This window comes from Pararge aegeria, chromosome Z (genome assembly GCF_905163445.1).
Source record: "Pararge aegeria chromosome Z, ilParAegt1.1, whole genome shotgun sequence".
NCBI classification, from domain to species: domain Eukaryota; kingdom Metazoa; phylum Arthropoda; class Insecta; order Lepidoptera; family Nymphalidae; genus Pararge; species Pararge aegeria.
Genome location: NC_053208.1, coordinates 13162525 through 13181733, shown reverse-complemented (window position 1 = coordinate 13181733; position 19209 = coordinate 13162525). Strand labels below are relative to the sequence as shown.

Below are 19209 nucleotides of genomic sequence, written 5' to 3'. Positions count from 1 at the left end.
TTAGTGAATCTGTTAACAGAATAGGACCATTCTGAAAAAAGTTTTCAAAAGTACTTGCAACTTCTGTATCAGTAGTTACCATATTATTATTAATAATTAATTCAAAATTCTTGCTTTGATCTCATCAGTTGTTCGCAGTAGAGATCAGAGTCGATGTTCCTGCCTGGTGGTAACAGCTCATAATGAATAATGCCCATCGAATCCCACCACACACACAGCATCATCTTGTTGCGAGTTAACCCGGGTTTCGCCACGGTCTGTGAAGCCTGACCGGCCTTTGACCACGACCTTTTTCGCACGTTCTTGTCGTACATGATCCACTTCTCATCACCAGTTATCAGCTTCTTCAAAAATGGTTCGTTTTCATTACGTCGTAATAAAGAAACACAAATGAGTACACGGTTCATTAGGTTTCTTTCAGTGAGCTCGTGAGGTACCCAAATATACAGCATTTTTGTGTACCCAGTTTTTTTCAAATGCCCCAAAACTGTTTTGTGGTCAATTCCCAGTTCTTCAGCTACATTGTAACTACTGATATGCCGATCTTGCTCTACTTTTTCAAAAATGGCATCCATTTTATGCGTAATAGGGCGAGCAGAGCGAGGTGCATCTTTGACATCAAAATTTCTGGATTGAAAACGCTTAAACCAAATTTGTGCTACTCTCACAGACGCAAAACATAAACGCAAATTTTTTTTTCGGCTTTCTTTTTTACCTTTTTTGTAGTAAAATTTTAAAACTTATCAAATTTTTTCATTAGATTCACTCATCTTCACACTACGAAAAACAAATAAAAATAACACATTTTCCTAATTTGAATTTGGAATTATCTTCTTTAAAATTTAAACTTTTATACCAAAACAAATAGTATAGAAAAGACTTTTTCCCCAACCTATTAGGTTAATGTGGTTAGGGGATAAACTGCTCACGTCTCGGTACTCCGCCCTCCTGCTTTCACACCCAGACCCGGCAGCTACTAGGGGATTGTTTTAATTTGCAGCTTCAAAATTCTGAAACGATTTGCCTCCACCGTTAAGATCAATCTGATGCTACTTAAGGAATCGGGACAAAAGGTAGTCTCTTTTCTTTTTCTCGTCAAATGCTACATGCATGGCAAATTTCATCCAAATCCGTTCTGCGTTATTGAGCCGTTTCTGCGTGATTGAGTAAAAAACATACAAAAATCCAAATATCTACAAGTTTAAATTTATAACATTAGTAGGAAGTAGCATAAGATATTTTTAATTTTAAATAGGTTTAATTTTTAGTCTTTACTAAAAATTAAACCCATAAAGTTAACAGTAAAATTAATATAAAATTAACAGTATTATAGAAAATTTATATAGTTATTAATTTTAAAAAAAGCACGCTACAATGCCATAAAAGTGGCGATAATTATTTCGTGAAATTTAGGTCTGTTTCCTATTGGCTAAACCAGCGCTTTCGTGCTTCCTCTAGAGATATTACACAAAGCATAAAGTTATCCAGCGGTACCAAATTTTTGACCTATTATTAAAAATAAAATTCAAAGGTTATTTAATATTATAAAACAACTTTGTTTAATATTATACGTGCCTCAGAATACACAGGCCTTGGTGTTTTTTGAGCGAGCTAGAATAACCATAGCCATTGACCGTTAGGGACAGTCGAAATTTGTATGGCAGGCTAATATTTTCACCTAGGCGACCAAATTTTATCTGAAAATAATATATACACTGTTTAATATCAGTGTTACTAGGATGTCTATTGGTCTAGATTATTATGTTAACTAGAAGATTAGTCAAATTATTTAATTTTGACTTACACCACTTTAACTCATCATTAACAACGAATCAGAGATACCATGCGCAAGGAGCTTGCTGAGTAAAAATCGATGGTTATCTTTGTCAAAAGCCTTCGAGAAATCAGCATAGATTGCATCCATTTGGTGACCATCATCAATACAATCAGCTATATTTGATACATGGTGTAACAAATTGCTACTAGTAGATCTATTGCTCATGAATCCATGCTGTTTCTCACTAATATATTTTTTAAAATGATTATACTTATGTTGGTATACTAAAGATTCGAAAGCCTTTGCCATTGTAGATATAATAGATATAGGACGATAGTTTTTGACATCTTCCTGATTTCCAGTCTTAAAATTATAGTTTAAAAAACACTATTCTTAATTTAAATTTATTAAAATTTATTTTCTATTTTTAAGTTCGGTTTTCTATAAAAAACGTGTTTTTTAGTTTTTTAAACTATTATTTATTTTCTACTTTTTAGTTTGGTTTATTTTAAACTGTTATTTGATCTAATCTACTATCAATTCCGTGATAACTTATTTAAAACAGTCCATTGACAAATAACAGCCAACGCCCTCTACCATCTAGTAGCTTAATGTTTTCTGTGGAATTTGTTAGGTACGCGATCGCCATCTGTTGGAATCGCCATAGGTTTTTTTACATTTGGGTCTAGGGTTTTTTACATTTGGGTCTAGATGGCGCTGTAGTAATTGTAATTAATAGTTCCAAAAAACTAAAAAATCTTATTTTTATATTGAATATTGCAATAATCTTCTCAGATTAGTGTATTGTCATCGGTCCTCGATATGTCTACAAAGTTTGAATTAAATCTGATCGTTCAAAGTAGGACAAAATCGAGCTCAAAGGAGTCGGTTACAAACATACATACAGGTGAAGCTAATAAAAGCGTGTTTATAAACAGGAACTATTATCGTCTCTTTCCAAACATCAGGAAACTGTACATCTCTTAAAGACCTATTAAAATTATTTGAAGAGGCAAAGATATCGGCCACGCGCATTTAATTTAAAAAAACGGGGGTATATTATCGGGACCAGCACCCTTACACTTATTGAGTCTTTTTAGTTTTAAACAAACAGTTTGGCGAGAGAATTCTACATTTTCAATTTCTTCGTACAATTTAGGATTTTTAAGACTTAAGTCATTAGAGACAGCTTTTTCTACTTCCTAAACCGAAGAGAAGTGTGTCGCAAAAAATTCACTAATAGACTGAGGATCATTGGCCTTTTTATTATTAAGGATCATGATGGGTGGATAAGTCTTACTGTTTTTTCGTATGTTTTTTAAGTAGGTCAAAAATACTTAGGATTTTTTCCAATTTCTGATTCAATTTTATTTATGTATTCATTGTAGCATATTAATATAAATTTATCACAATCCTTACGTAAATATTGAAACTCTAATAAATCTAATGGATTCTTGAATTTTTTTACTTTTGAATGATATTTGTGTTTTAACTTAAGAAGTTTAATTAACGGTGGAGTAAACCAGGCTGGATAATTTTTATTTTGGTGATTATTTAAGGAAACATTGATACTGATATTATCACGAAGAATTTTATAAAATTTTTGTCAGCGGGGTGTAAGGGGGAGGCTAGTACCAGTCAGCCTCCCAAAATGCCAACGTCACCTGCACGTGGTGCACCCTGCCGTCTAACCGACGAGGCTCTGGCGACCGACAAGTGGCGGTATATCGACTTCAAATTGGCTAGACTTAATAAATGGCACAGACCGGTGTCGGGCAGCAGCGACGCCGGTGCGATCAGTCTAGATGACCCTGCGATGACCAACCCGCCTGCCCAGCGTGGTCACTACCGGGCAAATCTTTGTATGAATGGAGAAAAGAAAGCCACAGCCCCTAGTCCCCGGCAGCCCCGCTATTCCTGGCTCTGGCAGCGGTTATGGTAACGGCGGGGCAAGGGGTGTCAAGAATCTCCGGAAGAGATTCCGCTGCCAAACCCGACGACTGGACCTGGCAACGTATAACGCACGCACGTTGAGGACCGATAAGAAGTTAGTCGAGCTTGAAAAAGCAGTGAGCAAGTTGCGCTGGAGTATCATGGGTTTATCTGAAGTCCGTAGAGAGGGGGAGGACACGATAATCCTAAAATCCGGCAACTTGTTCTACTACCGGAAGGGCGAACAACAGTCCCAAGGTGGTGTCGGATTCATCGTCCACAAATCCCTTGTCAACAACATTTTTCGAGTCGAAAGCGTGTCGAGCAGGGTAGCGTACCTTGTACTCAGAATAACCAAACGGTATTCCCTGAAGGTTACACAGGTCTACGCACCCACAACTGCGCACTCCGACGAGGAAGTAGAGGCATTGTATGAGGATATTTCGAAAGCCATACATGCCTCGAAAACCTACTACAGTGTTGTGATGGAGGATTTCAACGCGAGGCTGGGCAAGCGAAGCTGTGCAGAGCTGAGAGTGGGGCAATTTGGATATGGGCAACGGAACGAACGGGGCCAAATACTGGCCGACTTTATGGAGAAGGAGGGCCTCTTTATGATGAACTCCTTCTTCGAAAAGCGGCCGCACAGTAAATGGACCTGGCTGAGCCCCGATGGTTCGACGAGAAATGAGATCGACTTTATCGTGTCGACCAAACGGCATATATTCAATGATGTCTCTGTGATCAACAGGGTGAAAACCGTAAGCGATCACCGTATTGTAAGAGGCACATTGAATATAAATGTAAAGATGGAAAGGGTCAGACTGGTAAAGTCTCCGCTCCGGCCTACTCGTGCTCATATCCAAAACCCCGAGAGCTTTCAACTGGAACCGCAAAACCGGTTTGATTGCCTGGACTGCGATTCTGTGGACGAACTTAACAACAGGCTCGTGGAAACTGTCCATACGGTTGGGTCCAAGTTCTTTAAGACCCACCGTAAACATAGAACCAAAAAGTTCTCAGCCCATACTCGGGCTTATGGAGAAGAGACAAGAAATGAGACTACAGTCTCCAAATGATGCGTCTGACTATCGGCGTATTAATAGACAGATCTCGAAGTTGCAGACGAAAGACTTGCGACACTTTAACACTGAGAAATATAAAGTCGCTATTGAGCGCAACAAAGGCTCGAAAGTGCTCGCAAGAGATCTGTCTATCGGACACAGCCTGTTGACACGCCTGAAGACTGACAATGGCAGTCTCATTTCTTCTAAACCGGAGATCCTGAGTGAGGTTGAGAAATTATATGGACAGTTATTCACTTCAACAAAAAAGCCTGTTCGAAGTTTGGCTAAAGACCCTAGTGCCAAATTGACCCGACACTTCACTGAAGATATCCCGGACGTCAGCCTTTACGAGATTAGTATGGCTCTCAAACAACTTAAGAACAGCAAGGAACCGGGTGATGACGGAATCACAGCAGAACTCCTGAAAGCGGGTGGAAAACCGATACTTAAAGTCCTTCAGCGTTTGTTCAATTCCGTCATTCATCAAGGCACAACGCCAGAGGCATGGCACAGGAGCGTGGTGGTTCTGTTCTTCAAAAAAGGTGTTCATACCTTGCTGAATAACTACAGACCTATCTCGCTGTTGAGCGAGTAGACATCTACTAGTTGTTCTCGAGAGTCATTACGAATCGTCTCGCGAATGGGTTCGACGACTTCCAGCCTCCCGAACAAGCCGGTTTCCGAAAGGGCTTTAGTACCATAGACCACATACATACGCTGCGGCAGGTTATACAGAAGACTCAAGAGTATAACCGGCCACTTTGCTTAGCGTTTGTAGACTATGAGAAAGCCTTTGATTCGGTGGAAACCTGGGCTGTGTTAAGGTCACTGCAGAGATGCCGAATTGACTACCGGTACATCGAAGTTTTGAAGTGTTTGTACAAAAACGCCACTATGTCAGTCCGTATACAGGACCAGACTACGAAACCGATCCAACTGCAGCGAGGAGTGCGACAGGGAGATGTTATCTCCCCGAAGCTGTTTACCGCTGCTTTGGAGGACGTTTTTAAGCTTCTGAATTGGAACGGTTTTGGCATCAACATTAACGACGAGTACATCATTCAACTTCGGTTTGCCGACGATGCAGTCATAATGGCAGTTACTCTGGAAGACCTTAATGCGATGCTTAATGACCTCAGCAGAGTTTCTCAACAGGTGGGCCTTCGTATGAACATGAGCAAGACGAAAATTATGTCTAACGCTCATGTTCCGCTCCACCCAATAATTGTTGGGAGCTCTGCACTCGAAATTGTAGACGAGTATATATACCTAGGACATACGATCCAGTTAGGTAGGTCCAATTTCGAGAAAGAGATAAACCGCCGAATCTAACTCGGATGGGCAGCGTTCGGGAAACTTCGTGATATCTTCTCGTCCAAAATCCCCCAGTGCCTGAAGACTAAAGTCTTCGAACAGTGCGTGTTGCCAGTGATGACTTACGGATCAGAGACATGGTCGCTAACTATGGGCCTCATAAGAAGGCTCAGAGTCACTCAGCGGGCGATGGAGAGAGCTATGTTAGGAGTATCTCTACGTGATCAAATCAGAAATGAGGAGATCCGTAGAAGAACTAGAGTTACCGACATAGCTCAGCGAGTCGCGAAGCTGAAGTGGCAATGGGCGGGGCACATAGCTCGGAGAACCGATGGACGTTGGGGTCTTAAGGTGCTGGAATGGCGACCCCGCACCGGTAAACGCAGCGTAGGTCGGCCCCCAACGAGGTGGACAGATGACATCAGGCGAGTAGCCGTTGGAGGCAAGCGGCCCAGGACCGTGCATTGCGGAAACTCCCTACAAAAGACCTATGTCCAGCAGTGGACGTCAATTGGTTGAGATGATGATGATGATGATATTCCTAATAAACTTGTATTCAGTAGATTCACTTTTACGCATGTATATCATACCACGCTAAAAATTTTTAGCGTATTTTTGTGTAGTCCTAGAGGACTACTGAACCTGACTATTACAGATCTAGGTCTATTACTATATTTTTGTAATTTTGAAGTTCTAGTGCAGAAGCGTACATCAGATTCCTTAAGGTTGCATTTAGTAGCATTCGCTATCCGATTAACTACCGATAGTAAATTTTCGTTTTTGTGTTCTGGAAGGCATTGTATTTCAATATTATTTGCACGTGAATGCTTCTCCAATAGATATATTCTTGCGTTCAGATCTTTCATATTTGTTTGTAAAATTTTATTTTCCGTTTCCATAACATTAATGCTTTTAATCTTGAGTTGGACTTCTTTCTTTAAGCTCCTCGTGTTGCTGTTCCATAAATGATATAGAATCAGTGACTTGAGTAATTTGATCAGAGATTTCTTTTAATTTTAGGCTAACCTGAGACATTATATTTGATTTAAACAAATCGAGTAAAGCTTTGAGTTCCTCTCTTACGACTTGTCGAACATCCTCTAATGTTTAATCATATAGTGTAATGGTATGTATCACTGTCGGACAGTGACATTTTTTCGTTTATTTCTATTGGTGATATTCCTGTTGAGATCATCGAGACTGTCACTTTCAATGACAAGTCTAGACGGAATACGAATAGGAGTATTAGTGTTGTCAATACCAGGACGCAGGCGAAGAGGATAGGAACTCCGGAGTTAAGTAAAGTTAAGTCTTTATAATTTTGACAATTCGAAGTTTTTACACAAGCAAAGTGATACTTTTTCTTACATTCAGAACATTTGAGTACTTCGGTAGCCATTGCATGGCGACTGCAACACTCGTAAAATATATTGTCCTTCTGAGTTTTTGAAGCCTCAGCCATTGTTCGTTTTTGATTTGCTTGTCTATAATCTATTCGAAATAATACAGAGTAAATTTTGGAGAAAATTTAAAATTGAAAAAAACTGTGATTACAAGTACTGGGTTTCGAACTCAGGGTGGACAATAACTCACTTACAACGCCCATGACACTACGCCATTTAAACATTACCGGAGACGGTGAAATTATACACGGGATTCCGACAGCTACTTGCTAGTGTAGACATATTAAAGTAGGAAGCTGTAAGTGTTATTTTGCTTCTACCGTCACTCTATATTAAGTTATTTATTTTAACTTTATCACAATGACTGTTTAAAATATTGTGTTCACTTCACTTCAATAATTAGATTTATTTATGTTTATTAGTTTTTTAAAAAACGTAAAGACCAAGAAGTTCATATTGCACATATTTTTTCAGTAGTTATACGAATGCCAACTTTCACTGCGCTTATAACAAATCGTTAAAATACACAAAAACAAAAAGGAAAAAAAATTTTGTTTCCATTGGTTACACACTTATTCCGGCCAACAGAATTAACCGAGCACTAAATAACTCTTTTATATCGAAGCTAAACTATAAATTAAGGTTTAATTAACAGACGACATGCGTTACGTTGCAATGACAGATGACAACTGACTTAGACATCAAAATTTCTGGATTGAAAAAGCTTAAACCAAATTTGTGCTACTCTCACAGACGCAAAACATAAACGCATAAACATCGCAAATTTTTATCGCGTCTTGCTTTTTTACCTTTTTTGTAGTAAAATTTTAAAATGTATCGAATTTCTTAATTAGATTCACTCATCTTCACAGTACGAAAAACAAATAAAAATCACACATTTTCCTAATTTGAATTTGGAATTATCTTCTTTAAAATTTAAACTTTTATACCAAAACAAATAGTATAGAAAAGACTTTTTCCCCAACCTATTAGGTTAATGTGGTTAGGGGATAAATCTGCCCGCGTCTCTCGGTACTCCGCTCTCCTGCTTTCCACACCCAGACATAAGACGGCAGCTATTATGGGATTATTTTAATTTGCAGCTTCAAAGTTCTGAAACGATTTGCCTCCACCGTTAAGATCCATTCAATCTGATGCTACTTAAGGAATCGAGATAAAAGGTAGCCTATTTTCATTTTCTCGTCAAAGGCTATATGCATGCCAAATTGCATCCAAATCAGTTTAGCCGTTTCTGCGTGATTGAGTAAAAAACATACAAACATCCAAACATCTACAAGTTTAAATTTATAATATGAGTAGGAAGTAGCATAGTTTTATAAGATATTTTTAATTTTAAATAGGTTTAATTTTTAGTAAAGTAGTAGGTTAACAGTATTATAGAAAATTTATATAGTTATTAATTTTTAAAAATGCTATAAAAGTAGCGATAATTATTTCGTGAAATTTAGGTCTGTTTCCTATTGGCTAAACCAGCGCTTTCGTGCTTCCTCTAGAGATATTACACTAAGCATAAAGTTATCCAGCGGTACCAAATTTTTGACCTATTATTAAAATTAAATTAAATTTATTTAATACAACGTGCCTTATAATACACAAGCCTTGGTGTTTATTGAGCGAGCTAGAATAACCATAACCATTGACCGTTAGGGACAGCCGAAATTTGTATGGCAGGCTAATATTTTCACCTAGGCGACCAAATTTTATCTAATAAAATAATATATACACTGTTTCATATCAATGTTACTAGGATGTCTATTGGTCTAGATTATTATGTTAACTAGAAGATTAGTCAAATTATTATTATTTTAGACTTACAGTTTATTCATAATAAACTGCCAGGGACATAAAAAAATATTTCCTCACCTAAAGGTTAGGTTATGATCACCATAACTAGAACCAAGAACCAGAAAGTTTAATCATATCTTGGTATATACGTTTATATAAGAGCCTAATGCTCTTTAAGTAGTAGGGCCATGTAATTGAAAGTAATATTTTTCAGCTATTTAGAAAAATAACATAGTAAGAAATGAGCCATATAAAGGGTTTGCAACACCTGACTCAAATAAGTTACATGCCATCTATTTCATGTAAGAAAAAATAATATTAGTCACTTATCGGTATAAGCTTTAAAAAAATACCCATTAACTTCAAGCGTCATCAAAACTGAGTTTCTTGCCGGCGCTTCTCGGTAGAATCTGCTTTCCGAACCGTCAATACAAACTTACATAGTATGCTATGGCTATGGTATGCCACACATTATTTGCAGTCATTTGTTATAGTAAATTAAAAGTATTTTAAGTAAGCCAAAACGGGAATGGGTTTCGCGGGCCGGTCATTTGCGTTTGGCAATGTTTACTTGATTGAAGGTTTGAAATAGTGGGTGATTAAGGCTCCAAGAACAAGAAAAATATATTCGCGTAAGTTTTCGCCCACTCCTTAGTCGTTTGTTTAAATATGTTAAAATACTATCCGTACTTAAAATCATAGGTTTGTTTAGTTGGAACTACCAGTACGTTGAAAAACTTTACGTTGAGTGAACTTTGATTTATTGAGGTAGGTGTAGTCTAAGTAGCAGTACGTGGTGTGTCCCGTAATAAGCGAGGGCGAAGCCGCAAGGCATATTCTATTACCTAACATATGTTGTGTTTGGCCCTTAGCCGACATATTTCTTGGTAGTCCATGTTGATGGATATAATCATATAATTTTGTAGGTGATTGGACCACACCTGAATGTGATAAGAATAACAATCTGCAACAAAACAAAATTAAGTAGAAATATTGTTTCAGATTAACGTTGCCGCCTGGCAGATGTTCTTTGATGACGTCATTCCTCACCCGAAGGACGTGGAACGTGTATATTGGAGGCTTGTTGAAGACTCCGTTGACCACATTGCCGTGTACACGGCGACGGTCGAGATGAAATCCGGCAGAGACGTGGGATTCACTAAAATTAAAGGTGAACCATGGGGCAATCATGGCTGGAACTTGAAAGTACGTACTACAATTACATTTCATTTGTATTTAAATAGGTATGATGGCTAATTTTTATATTCTGCCCGGTGATATCCGATGTATCTGCAATATCCAGAAAATATCTTTTTTCGCAGAAATTAAAAGTTTCGTTGATCGGAATTGCAAATCTTGTTGCACAGCTATAGATGATTGATTTTGGTAATTGGTAATTGAATAACAAAATACTGCCTAAGGGAGGGTGCATAAGAATATTTCTTAAGAAATCGCAATGTATAAATATTAAATCAAAAAAAGCATATTTATGTTTCAAAACATTCTAAGTGTTTACTTATTACATACCCCATAGATAAATGACCGATACGGGTGTAGTACCTACCATACGCGACGCGTACCTAACAACAAAGTTATGTAATAATTTTAGGCCAAATTACGTGCATATCTCCGAAAATCTACATACCCAGTATATTTCCACGTAAAAACTTATATTTTGGCATCCTAAAACAGTTCTCAAAATTCACATATAAATTGCTTGTTCGCAAGTTTTTAAAGTCAGGGATTAAAGGTTATTTTAAAGGTCACAAAAATCGATTTATTTTTTTCCAAATATCTCGTTTTCTATGGGTTTTACGCTTTTTGTATTTATTATCAATATTGTATTGTATAGAGAATTTAATTATCTACAACTTTTTCATTTAACAATTACTTATACCGATACGCGGCACGCTGCCGCGCTGCCAAGGCCGCTGGAGGCGCGCGGTGGTGGCGTGCCAGGTGTAGTTTTATTCTATCTTAGGATTGGTTATACTACCGGTTGTTGTACGCAGCTGAATAAAAACATAATATATGGTCACTGGGTCACTTTACATAGGACAATAATAATATTCATTAAAAATTAAAATGAACAACGAACTAAATTGGTTTCTGTTTATTTTGGTTGCTTCACAATTTAGGTTGCTGCGATGCATCCGAAAAAAGTAGGTATGAGGGCTAGTGCTTAGCTATGTCAAAGTGGTTCTTTGCGGATTCATACTTTCGTCTGACGCTAAGCAACGACTATTTATCTGGGTCATAAGTGTTCGCTCCTTTACTGTGGCCTAAATAAAAAATAATACAAATTCAAATAGCTTCACAGATATTGCCACCATCTGCACCAACGCACAATATAATTTCGTAATACCTGCATTTGATGTAGTAGGGCTGTATCTGATTTTTTTTCTGTAAAAATTATGGCAGTGGTGTACTCAAAAACTATTAGTGAAGTAATATTTCGATTTTCATATAAAGAAACAAATATACCAATATTTTAGCCATTATTTTCACCGTGATCATGCCTATTATATAACTTACGTCATTACGTCATTTTTATAATTTTATGTTTTCAGACCGTGTTCCACAACAAGGGAAACCTTCTGCGCTCGTTAGGTAGTGAAGCACTCATAAACAACCCAGTACTGCACCTGGGAATGTGTTTTTCCACGAACTGCTGGCACCGCGATCCTCACGGGTTGCCATGGGTGGAATATTTGCACCAAGGGTCTTCGAAAATCTGGTTAGATTAACTTATGTAAATTATCCATATCTATCGTCTATATTGTGTCAGTATAAATCCGTCTCCGTCTTACTTCTCAGCGGAGGATGAACGGGAAGCTCTCCCCCGACCATTTTTTCGATTTCTAGTCTTCTGGTCTGTCGTAAGTTTTATATCTTGGTGATTCGGGTAGCTTTTGACTTGAAGTCGGCTGAGGCTTAGGGTAGGGAGTATTCTAAAACAAGATTATGATTCTGTTTTCATTAAATGCGGCCCAAACACTGTCATCATAATAATACGAAGCTTATACAAAACCTACAGAACAAACCAGAAACCGTGTACACAAAAAAAAACTATTAAATGTAGTTTCTCGAGCACGCCGCGTGGTTGTTGTTTTTAGCCTTTTACGAGTGGGCATATTTTTACTTTGTCGCCTTAGTCCGTTCCCACATGTAGAAATATTATTGGTCTCAAAAAGAAAAGGACGGGGTCATATTTCACTTTTAATTTCATTCCTCTTTTTATGCCCGTTTCTAGTGAGTCTATTGTTTATGTTTATATCCACTTTTTTTATATAAAGACAAATGTTTTGCGAAGCTTTTGTAAGTATACCTGTTTCTTTAAATTTTTCATGGTGGCATTCGCGTTATCTAAGTTTTTATATTGGTCGGACAACTCTTTTTTGTTATATAAATATATCAACTACTTTGCAATATCCATAGCAAGATCCCGACTGATGACCGATATTATTTTCCCCAATTTATTTGTGAACCTCTAATCCAATATGATATTTAACCAGACAGCTAGTTTAGTATCTAACTAAATTTAATGGTAAAGTATTATTTATTATAAATTTTCCAATATTATGATATCAAAATGGGTTTAGTTACATGAAATCTACTTACCTACATTGAATTCAGAGCGTCGCGTAGTCCAAATATGAAAATTGGTTGTTCGCCATTTTAGCCTGAAAAATTATTATAAACGAGTTCGTTCGCTCATAAACGAGAAAAGTTTTTCGAAACATGCCTATAAATAAGTATTGAATAAGCCAATACCCTTTGGGTTCTATCACTGAGATAAGAGGCTAACAAATTAACTGCAACGCTTCTGATGCCATAATGTTATAGTTTAAGTAACAAGGTTTTATGTTCAACGCAATCGAATGCTTTGGATAGATCACAAAAAACACCAATAGCATTCTGTAAATGTTTCCCGGCTTTGTAAATATGTTTTATGAGTTAAGTACCCGCATACGTTGTGCTACGATGTTTAGTAAAGCCATACGGATCTTTATGAAGAAGGTTATTAAATGTTTGCTATAAAATGTTGAAAAGGAGAAAAAAAAATTAGAAAAACGGTTGAACTAAAAACCATCCCTGCAACTTCCCGCTAAATCCATACTTATTTTGTTATTCGAGCTCGAACACACACACACACATACATACACACACAAATACATACATACATACACACACACACATACACACACACGCACACACACACACACATACATACACATACATATACATCGCGGGAATAGTCAGGAAAGCTTTCTAGGACCTCAAATCGTCGACATCTGATGAAAACTCGATTTTCGCAAAACGGGGTAAAACCAATAACTTAACAACTTAAAAAAAAATTTGAATTATCTTAGTGGGAAGTTAAAAATGTGAGCTAGCAAATACACGATCATTTTCACTTTTTTTTTATTGACACAATGCACTGCATGCAATAAATGCTGTATTAGGATTCTGGTTTGTTCTGTATTCTGTGTACTAACTCATATTCTACTTAAACTATACCTAGAACCCGCTCGAAGACGTCTCCTTTCTTTCTTTTAATTTTAATTTATTTTACTGTTTATCAGGTACGGCATACCCCATAGCGAAAGTGATAAATTTCGCAAGGCTGCGGAAAAGCTATGCCCCAGCTTTGTTCAAAATAAAGGTATCTGGATGCCATCAGATATATTAATGATACCTCCAGATTTGTTGTTGAAAGAGGGTATAAATTTGACGAAAACCATCCAAAGACCTGGCGAGTACATTTTTGTATTCCCAAAATCATATTCATCATCAATATGCACCGGATTCACTATGTCAGAAAGTGCATATTTTGCCGTGCAGTCGTGGGTTGGATCGTTACCCCAAATAATTCAAGTAAGTTATACTTTAAAATTTTGACTAAAGTTTTTTTTAAGTAATCTTAATTCTTAGTTGTTAATTTATAATGCTGACTAAATTATATAAATAACAAGTGAATATTAATCCTGAGATATTCATATTTGTACAACATGCCAACCAGCACTATATCTAGGGGTCATTGTAAAAAAAAATGTTATTTCTTTAACTGTTACTTAGCACACTTACTTGATTTTCATATACATGATTGCAGCAATATCCAAACATAAATATTTATTAATAAAACTAATAACTCTAAAACCTAATGACAATTAGATTAAGTTGGAAGCAGAGTTGCAAAATATTGAAAGTTTAAGACATTTTCATAAAAAATTATAATTTATAGTTTTATTTGTATTCTTTCCTAAATTAATATAATATGCACTTATTCAACTTGATTGGTTTTTATTGAGTCCCCATGAATCGCAGTAAACCTAGTGCACGAAATTCCAACGTGATGTTTACCAAAACTAAAAAAACTTATTTCTGGAAGACAAAATAAAAAATATTCCTATAGTTTTATACAGGATACATAAGTAAACACTTTTTGGCCCAGCTTCTGGAAGGACAGAGAGATTTAGGGCATACCTCGCTGCTCTAATAAGGACTAGCAGGCTCGCAACTCGTTACTGTTCCCTACATAAACCGCGCCAGTTCGCAACATCACATTTCTCTAACATTTCCATGTAACTCTATTTTCATATTTTGGAAGAAAATGAAATTAGTGCAAGAAGGGCATAAAACAATCCATTATATCCTACATGTTTATTATGGTGGATATTTAAGTCGAGGATGAAATAGTTTATTGACCAAGTCAACGGGTCTTTGATTCTAAAGCAAAAATCAAGCAGAGTTTTTTCTATACTGCCCACCAGTGGCGTGCACTGGGTTTCTTACCAGGGTATGCATACAGCAGGAAAATTGCACAAAATGGCAAAAATCCGGGCTATATTTCAATTTTAGAGTATGCAGTGCTTTCGTGCATGTATGAAGTGCACGCCACTGCTGCCCACTTATAATTTTAATTTATTTATTCATTACATTATACATACGACTAAAATCTATGATTCTTCGCAATCTGAAACTCACATGAGTTTTTTTGGACGCTACATATTGCTTTTAAATTGAATATGTAATAAGTTTTAAGTTAACACTATATTTACGTATATATAAGTATACAATTATACTTAAGAAACATAAATAAATATCCTTTAAATAAGCAATACAGTAAACAGCAGGAGTCACATAAATTAATCCAATGTAGGTAATTCATGATTATATTACATGAAAAGCATAAATAATTTATAAATTTTGCTATTTAAGATGGCAGTGTGTATGTAGGTGTAGACATAATCCATCCAAAAAGATTTGCTTATTATCCAAGAAACAGATTTTGACAAAAACTTCCTGTAGTTTTATGATTGATAGCATCAAACTACATAAAGTTTTTTTTTTGCAACCCCTCATCTTGGAACCCAAGGAGAACAATTACCTACAAACTTTTATTATTATTTGCATTGCTGTCATTTGATAGAGGTATGTGCATACTTGATCAAACATATTAAAAGACTAATAAAAAATTACGTTTCCAGGAGTTGCGCGAAAATTGCGAGCCCATGATGTTTTCTCCGGAGCACCTTTTAATCGCTCTTGTCACTGACAGGACCGTCCCCAAACCCATACTGAAGCAGTTGTATCCTACCTTCGTCAGCATTATCAAAGAAGAAAGTGCATACCGGTTGAAACTGCTCGATCTCGGAATAGTGGTATGTGCTCATTATTTCATATTTTATAGGAAACAATAATTTAAATGCTCCCCTAAATTAAATTACTATACATTTCCTATTCTTCCCATCTGTACGTGATTAAACCAAGAATGATTAAATAGGTATGGACCTACACAAAACGTTGTGTACACTTTTTATAAGTTTCCAAAAAAAACCGCCGCTAATCTACACAATACACCCCAACCTACCGCTTCCACGGGTTCTAATAAATAAAATGTCGTCCCCTGTGTAACCCCTTTGATATGTTTCGTTATTCATCATTACTACAACCGATTAAAGTCTACTGCTGGACATCTCTTTAATAGGGAGTTTTAAAATACACGGTCCTGAGTCGCTTGTTTCCACCGGCTCCCAGCGATACGTTTCATATCGTCTGTCCACCTGGTTGGGGGGCATTTATGTCGCCATTCCAGCACCTTGGATGCCCAATGTCCATCGGTTCTCCGAGCTATTTGCCCCGCCCATTTCAATTTCAGATTTGCGACTCACTGAGCTATGCCGGTAACGGTACCTCTACAGCTTCATCTCTCTATCGCACTCCTCGCTGCAATTGGTTGGTCTCGTAGTCTGGCCCTGAATACGGACTGACATGGTGGCGTTTTCATACAAACACTTCCAACACATAAATGTACCGGTAATCAATTCGGTACCTCTGCAGTGACCTTAACACTGCCAGGTTTTGCAATTCCAGGTGAAAGCTCACGGGGTTTGGGATATGAGCGCGAGTAAGCCGGAACGTGGACTTAACCTGTCTGACCCTTTCTAGCCATTTTTTTTGTTTAAATAAAGAAATTATTATTATAAAATATTATTAACCTGAAATTTGGGAAAATGCATTGATGTTTGTTACTCTTCTACACTAAAACAACGGATTTCCCTGAAGTTTTGAATGGAAATGGTTACCTTGGATTACCATATGGCTACTTTTTACCCCAAAAAAACTATGGGTACCTCGCGAATCCTAAAAAATTGAATTAGTCGATGAGTTAAATACCAATGACTATAATTTGCCATACATAGCAAACATCCTCCAAATTTGATTTGTTCTAGCTGCACCCGTGATGTTTCCTGCGATAAACATAATTGCAATTTGCAATGAAGACATCACCGGGGGGCGTAGCTAAAATACAATATAATATTAGGATCATTATAACATAATTTTGTTTCAGGAACATCACATTGGAAAACTGCACATGTCATGGACTAAAAGTCTAGGAGATGAATGCGACATTTGTCGCCGTCCTCTCTTCCTATCAATGGCGAGTACAAATATAACATACACTTTACGCTCGATCTAAGTTTGCCAGACTGATGTCACGCAGAAATAAATTTCTGGTCCCTTAATCTGTTGTTACAATTGTGTGTCAGTGGATCAAATAATGGTATAGTGCAAATCAAAATTAAAAACTAATGACAAACCTTTACTATTATTAATTTATAATGTACAACAAATATTCAAAAAAGTTTGTTTGCAGCATGATACAAATCAGCAGAACCAGCTTTTTTCTTAATTAATTCACTGTTTAAAAATTGAGCTAACCTAGCGAAAAGTAAACACAACAACTCAACGCTTTCACCAACCATCGTTATTTTCTTTAACTCGGAGTTGGCTGCTAAAATGGGGTTAAATTACAACAAGGCTTCGTACTTAGGGATATTTGGGGACTTGGGTGATATTTATAAATTCTTAACTCGGGATTAATAACGTCAAAAATCAAACAACCAACAAAAATATCTTCTACGTAATTTTATCCCAACTTGGCGCAAGCAGGCCCGAGATTAGGTACCAGAAATCTTTTTGTTGCCAAGTATGTTTTTTTTTTTTTACTATTTTTGTTGTCTTAACGTTAACGCATTTTATAATAAAAAGTTATATTAATAGCATTTTCTCTTTTACAGGTTAAAGGAAAATTCCACAACAAATCTCTGAAACAAATATGCCTCCATGACGCAAAGGAACTACTAGAACGTAATAACGAAATTAACATTGAATATAATTTAATTATGGAGACGCTGATCACCGAATTAAATATGAGAAGGCTTCTCAAGCTATATCAGAGATTGACTGCTGATTAATCGATTACCGCTTATTTCTACCCGCATCTTCAACATTATCGTCTACGGTCCACTACAGAGCACGGGTCTCCTCCTACAATAGAGACATGCACCTATTTTCAGTACGCTAATACTTATTGTATACTGGCTTTTATACAATTATTAAGTTTATATAATATTAATTAATACATACCTCTAGAGCAATTTTGTTCAAAATGAAATATTTTTGATAAATAACGTATTTATTTGGATAATGTTTATAAAAATACATTTTCAAATATCTTGATGGGAAAAGAAATTCCCAACGTGTCTCACTTATTTAATTGTTTGTTTAAAGAGGCAAACATAACAAATCATTACACATGATTATTGCGAGACGTATATGTTATAAAATTCTTATATGAAAAATTTAATGTTTTCTTGTAAACTATCCATTTTAAGTTCTATAAAAAGAATAATCAGTAATCGAATAGCTACTCTAACGTCTAATGATTATACATTAGGTGCCCTCATCCCTACGGTGAGCTGATAAAATTATCATCCTTAATAAAAAAAACAGATCTAAGCATAGATAGTTCCCTAAACTCCTCCAATGGACAATATTTTTAGAGGGTACTATCATAATTATTTATAGATTGTATACAGATATTTAATAGATTCTATACAGATATTTAATAGATTGTACTTCAAATAGCCTATCTCAATGTGTGTGAATCTACTTCTAGGATTAAGAAATTTAATGTTACTTATTGCATTTATGAACTTTGAATTAGTGTGATTTATAATTAATAAGTAATGCGAGATTTAAGTAATTTAACGTTTAAATAAGGATAATTAAGATACGGTGATAGTTCACTGATAAGATGAGGACTTCGGCTTCACTTTCAGGGAGTTGAGTTCGAATCCCAGCATGCTCTAACTGTTCGAGTTATGTGCGCTTTAAGCGATCACTTGCTTCAAAGGCAAAGGAAAACATAGCGAGGACCTGCATGCCTGAGAGTTCTCCATAATGTTCTTAAAGGCATGTCCACCAAGAGTCCACCAATCCGCACTGGGCCAGCTTGGTGGACTACGGCTTATAACTTTCTCATTTTGGGGTAGACCCGTGCCCTGTAGTGGGCCGGTAATGGGTTGATTTAATAGATCATAATGATCTTAAGTTCATCACT

General features: G+C 36.5%; 1 protein-coding gene across 2 annotated transcripts in view; it reads left to right on the top strand.

Annotated features, from left to right (window-relative positions):
* LOC120636188 (protein Jumonji) overlaps window positions 1-19002 on the top strand; it is a 49184-nt gene extending 30182 nt beyond the window's left edge. For both annotated transcript variants that reach the window (XM_039907536.1, XM_039907537.1), the window contains 6 exons: window positions 10302-10505; window positions 11870-12036; window positions 13886-14177; window positions 15791-15964; window positions 17155-17244; window positions 17885-19002. In XM_039907536.1, the coding sequence (XP_039763470.1) occupies window positions 10302-10505; window positions 11870-12036; window positions 13886-14177; window positions 15791-15964; window positions 17155-17244; window positions 17885-18061 (1104 nt within the window). In that variant the 3' untranslated portion in view covers window positions 18062-19002. The remainder of the gene's footprint in view (window positions 1-10301; window positions 10506-11869; window positions 12037-13885; window positions 14178-15790; window positions 15965-17154; window positions 17245-17884) is intronic.
* Window positions 19003-19209: the final 207 nt, after the last annotated feature.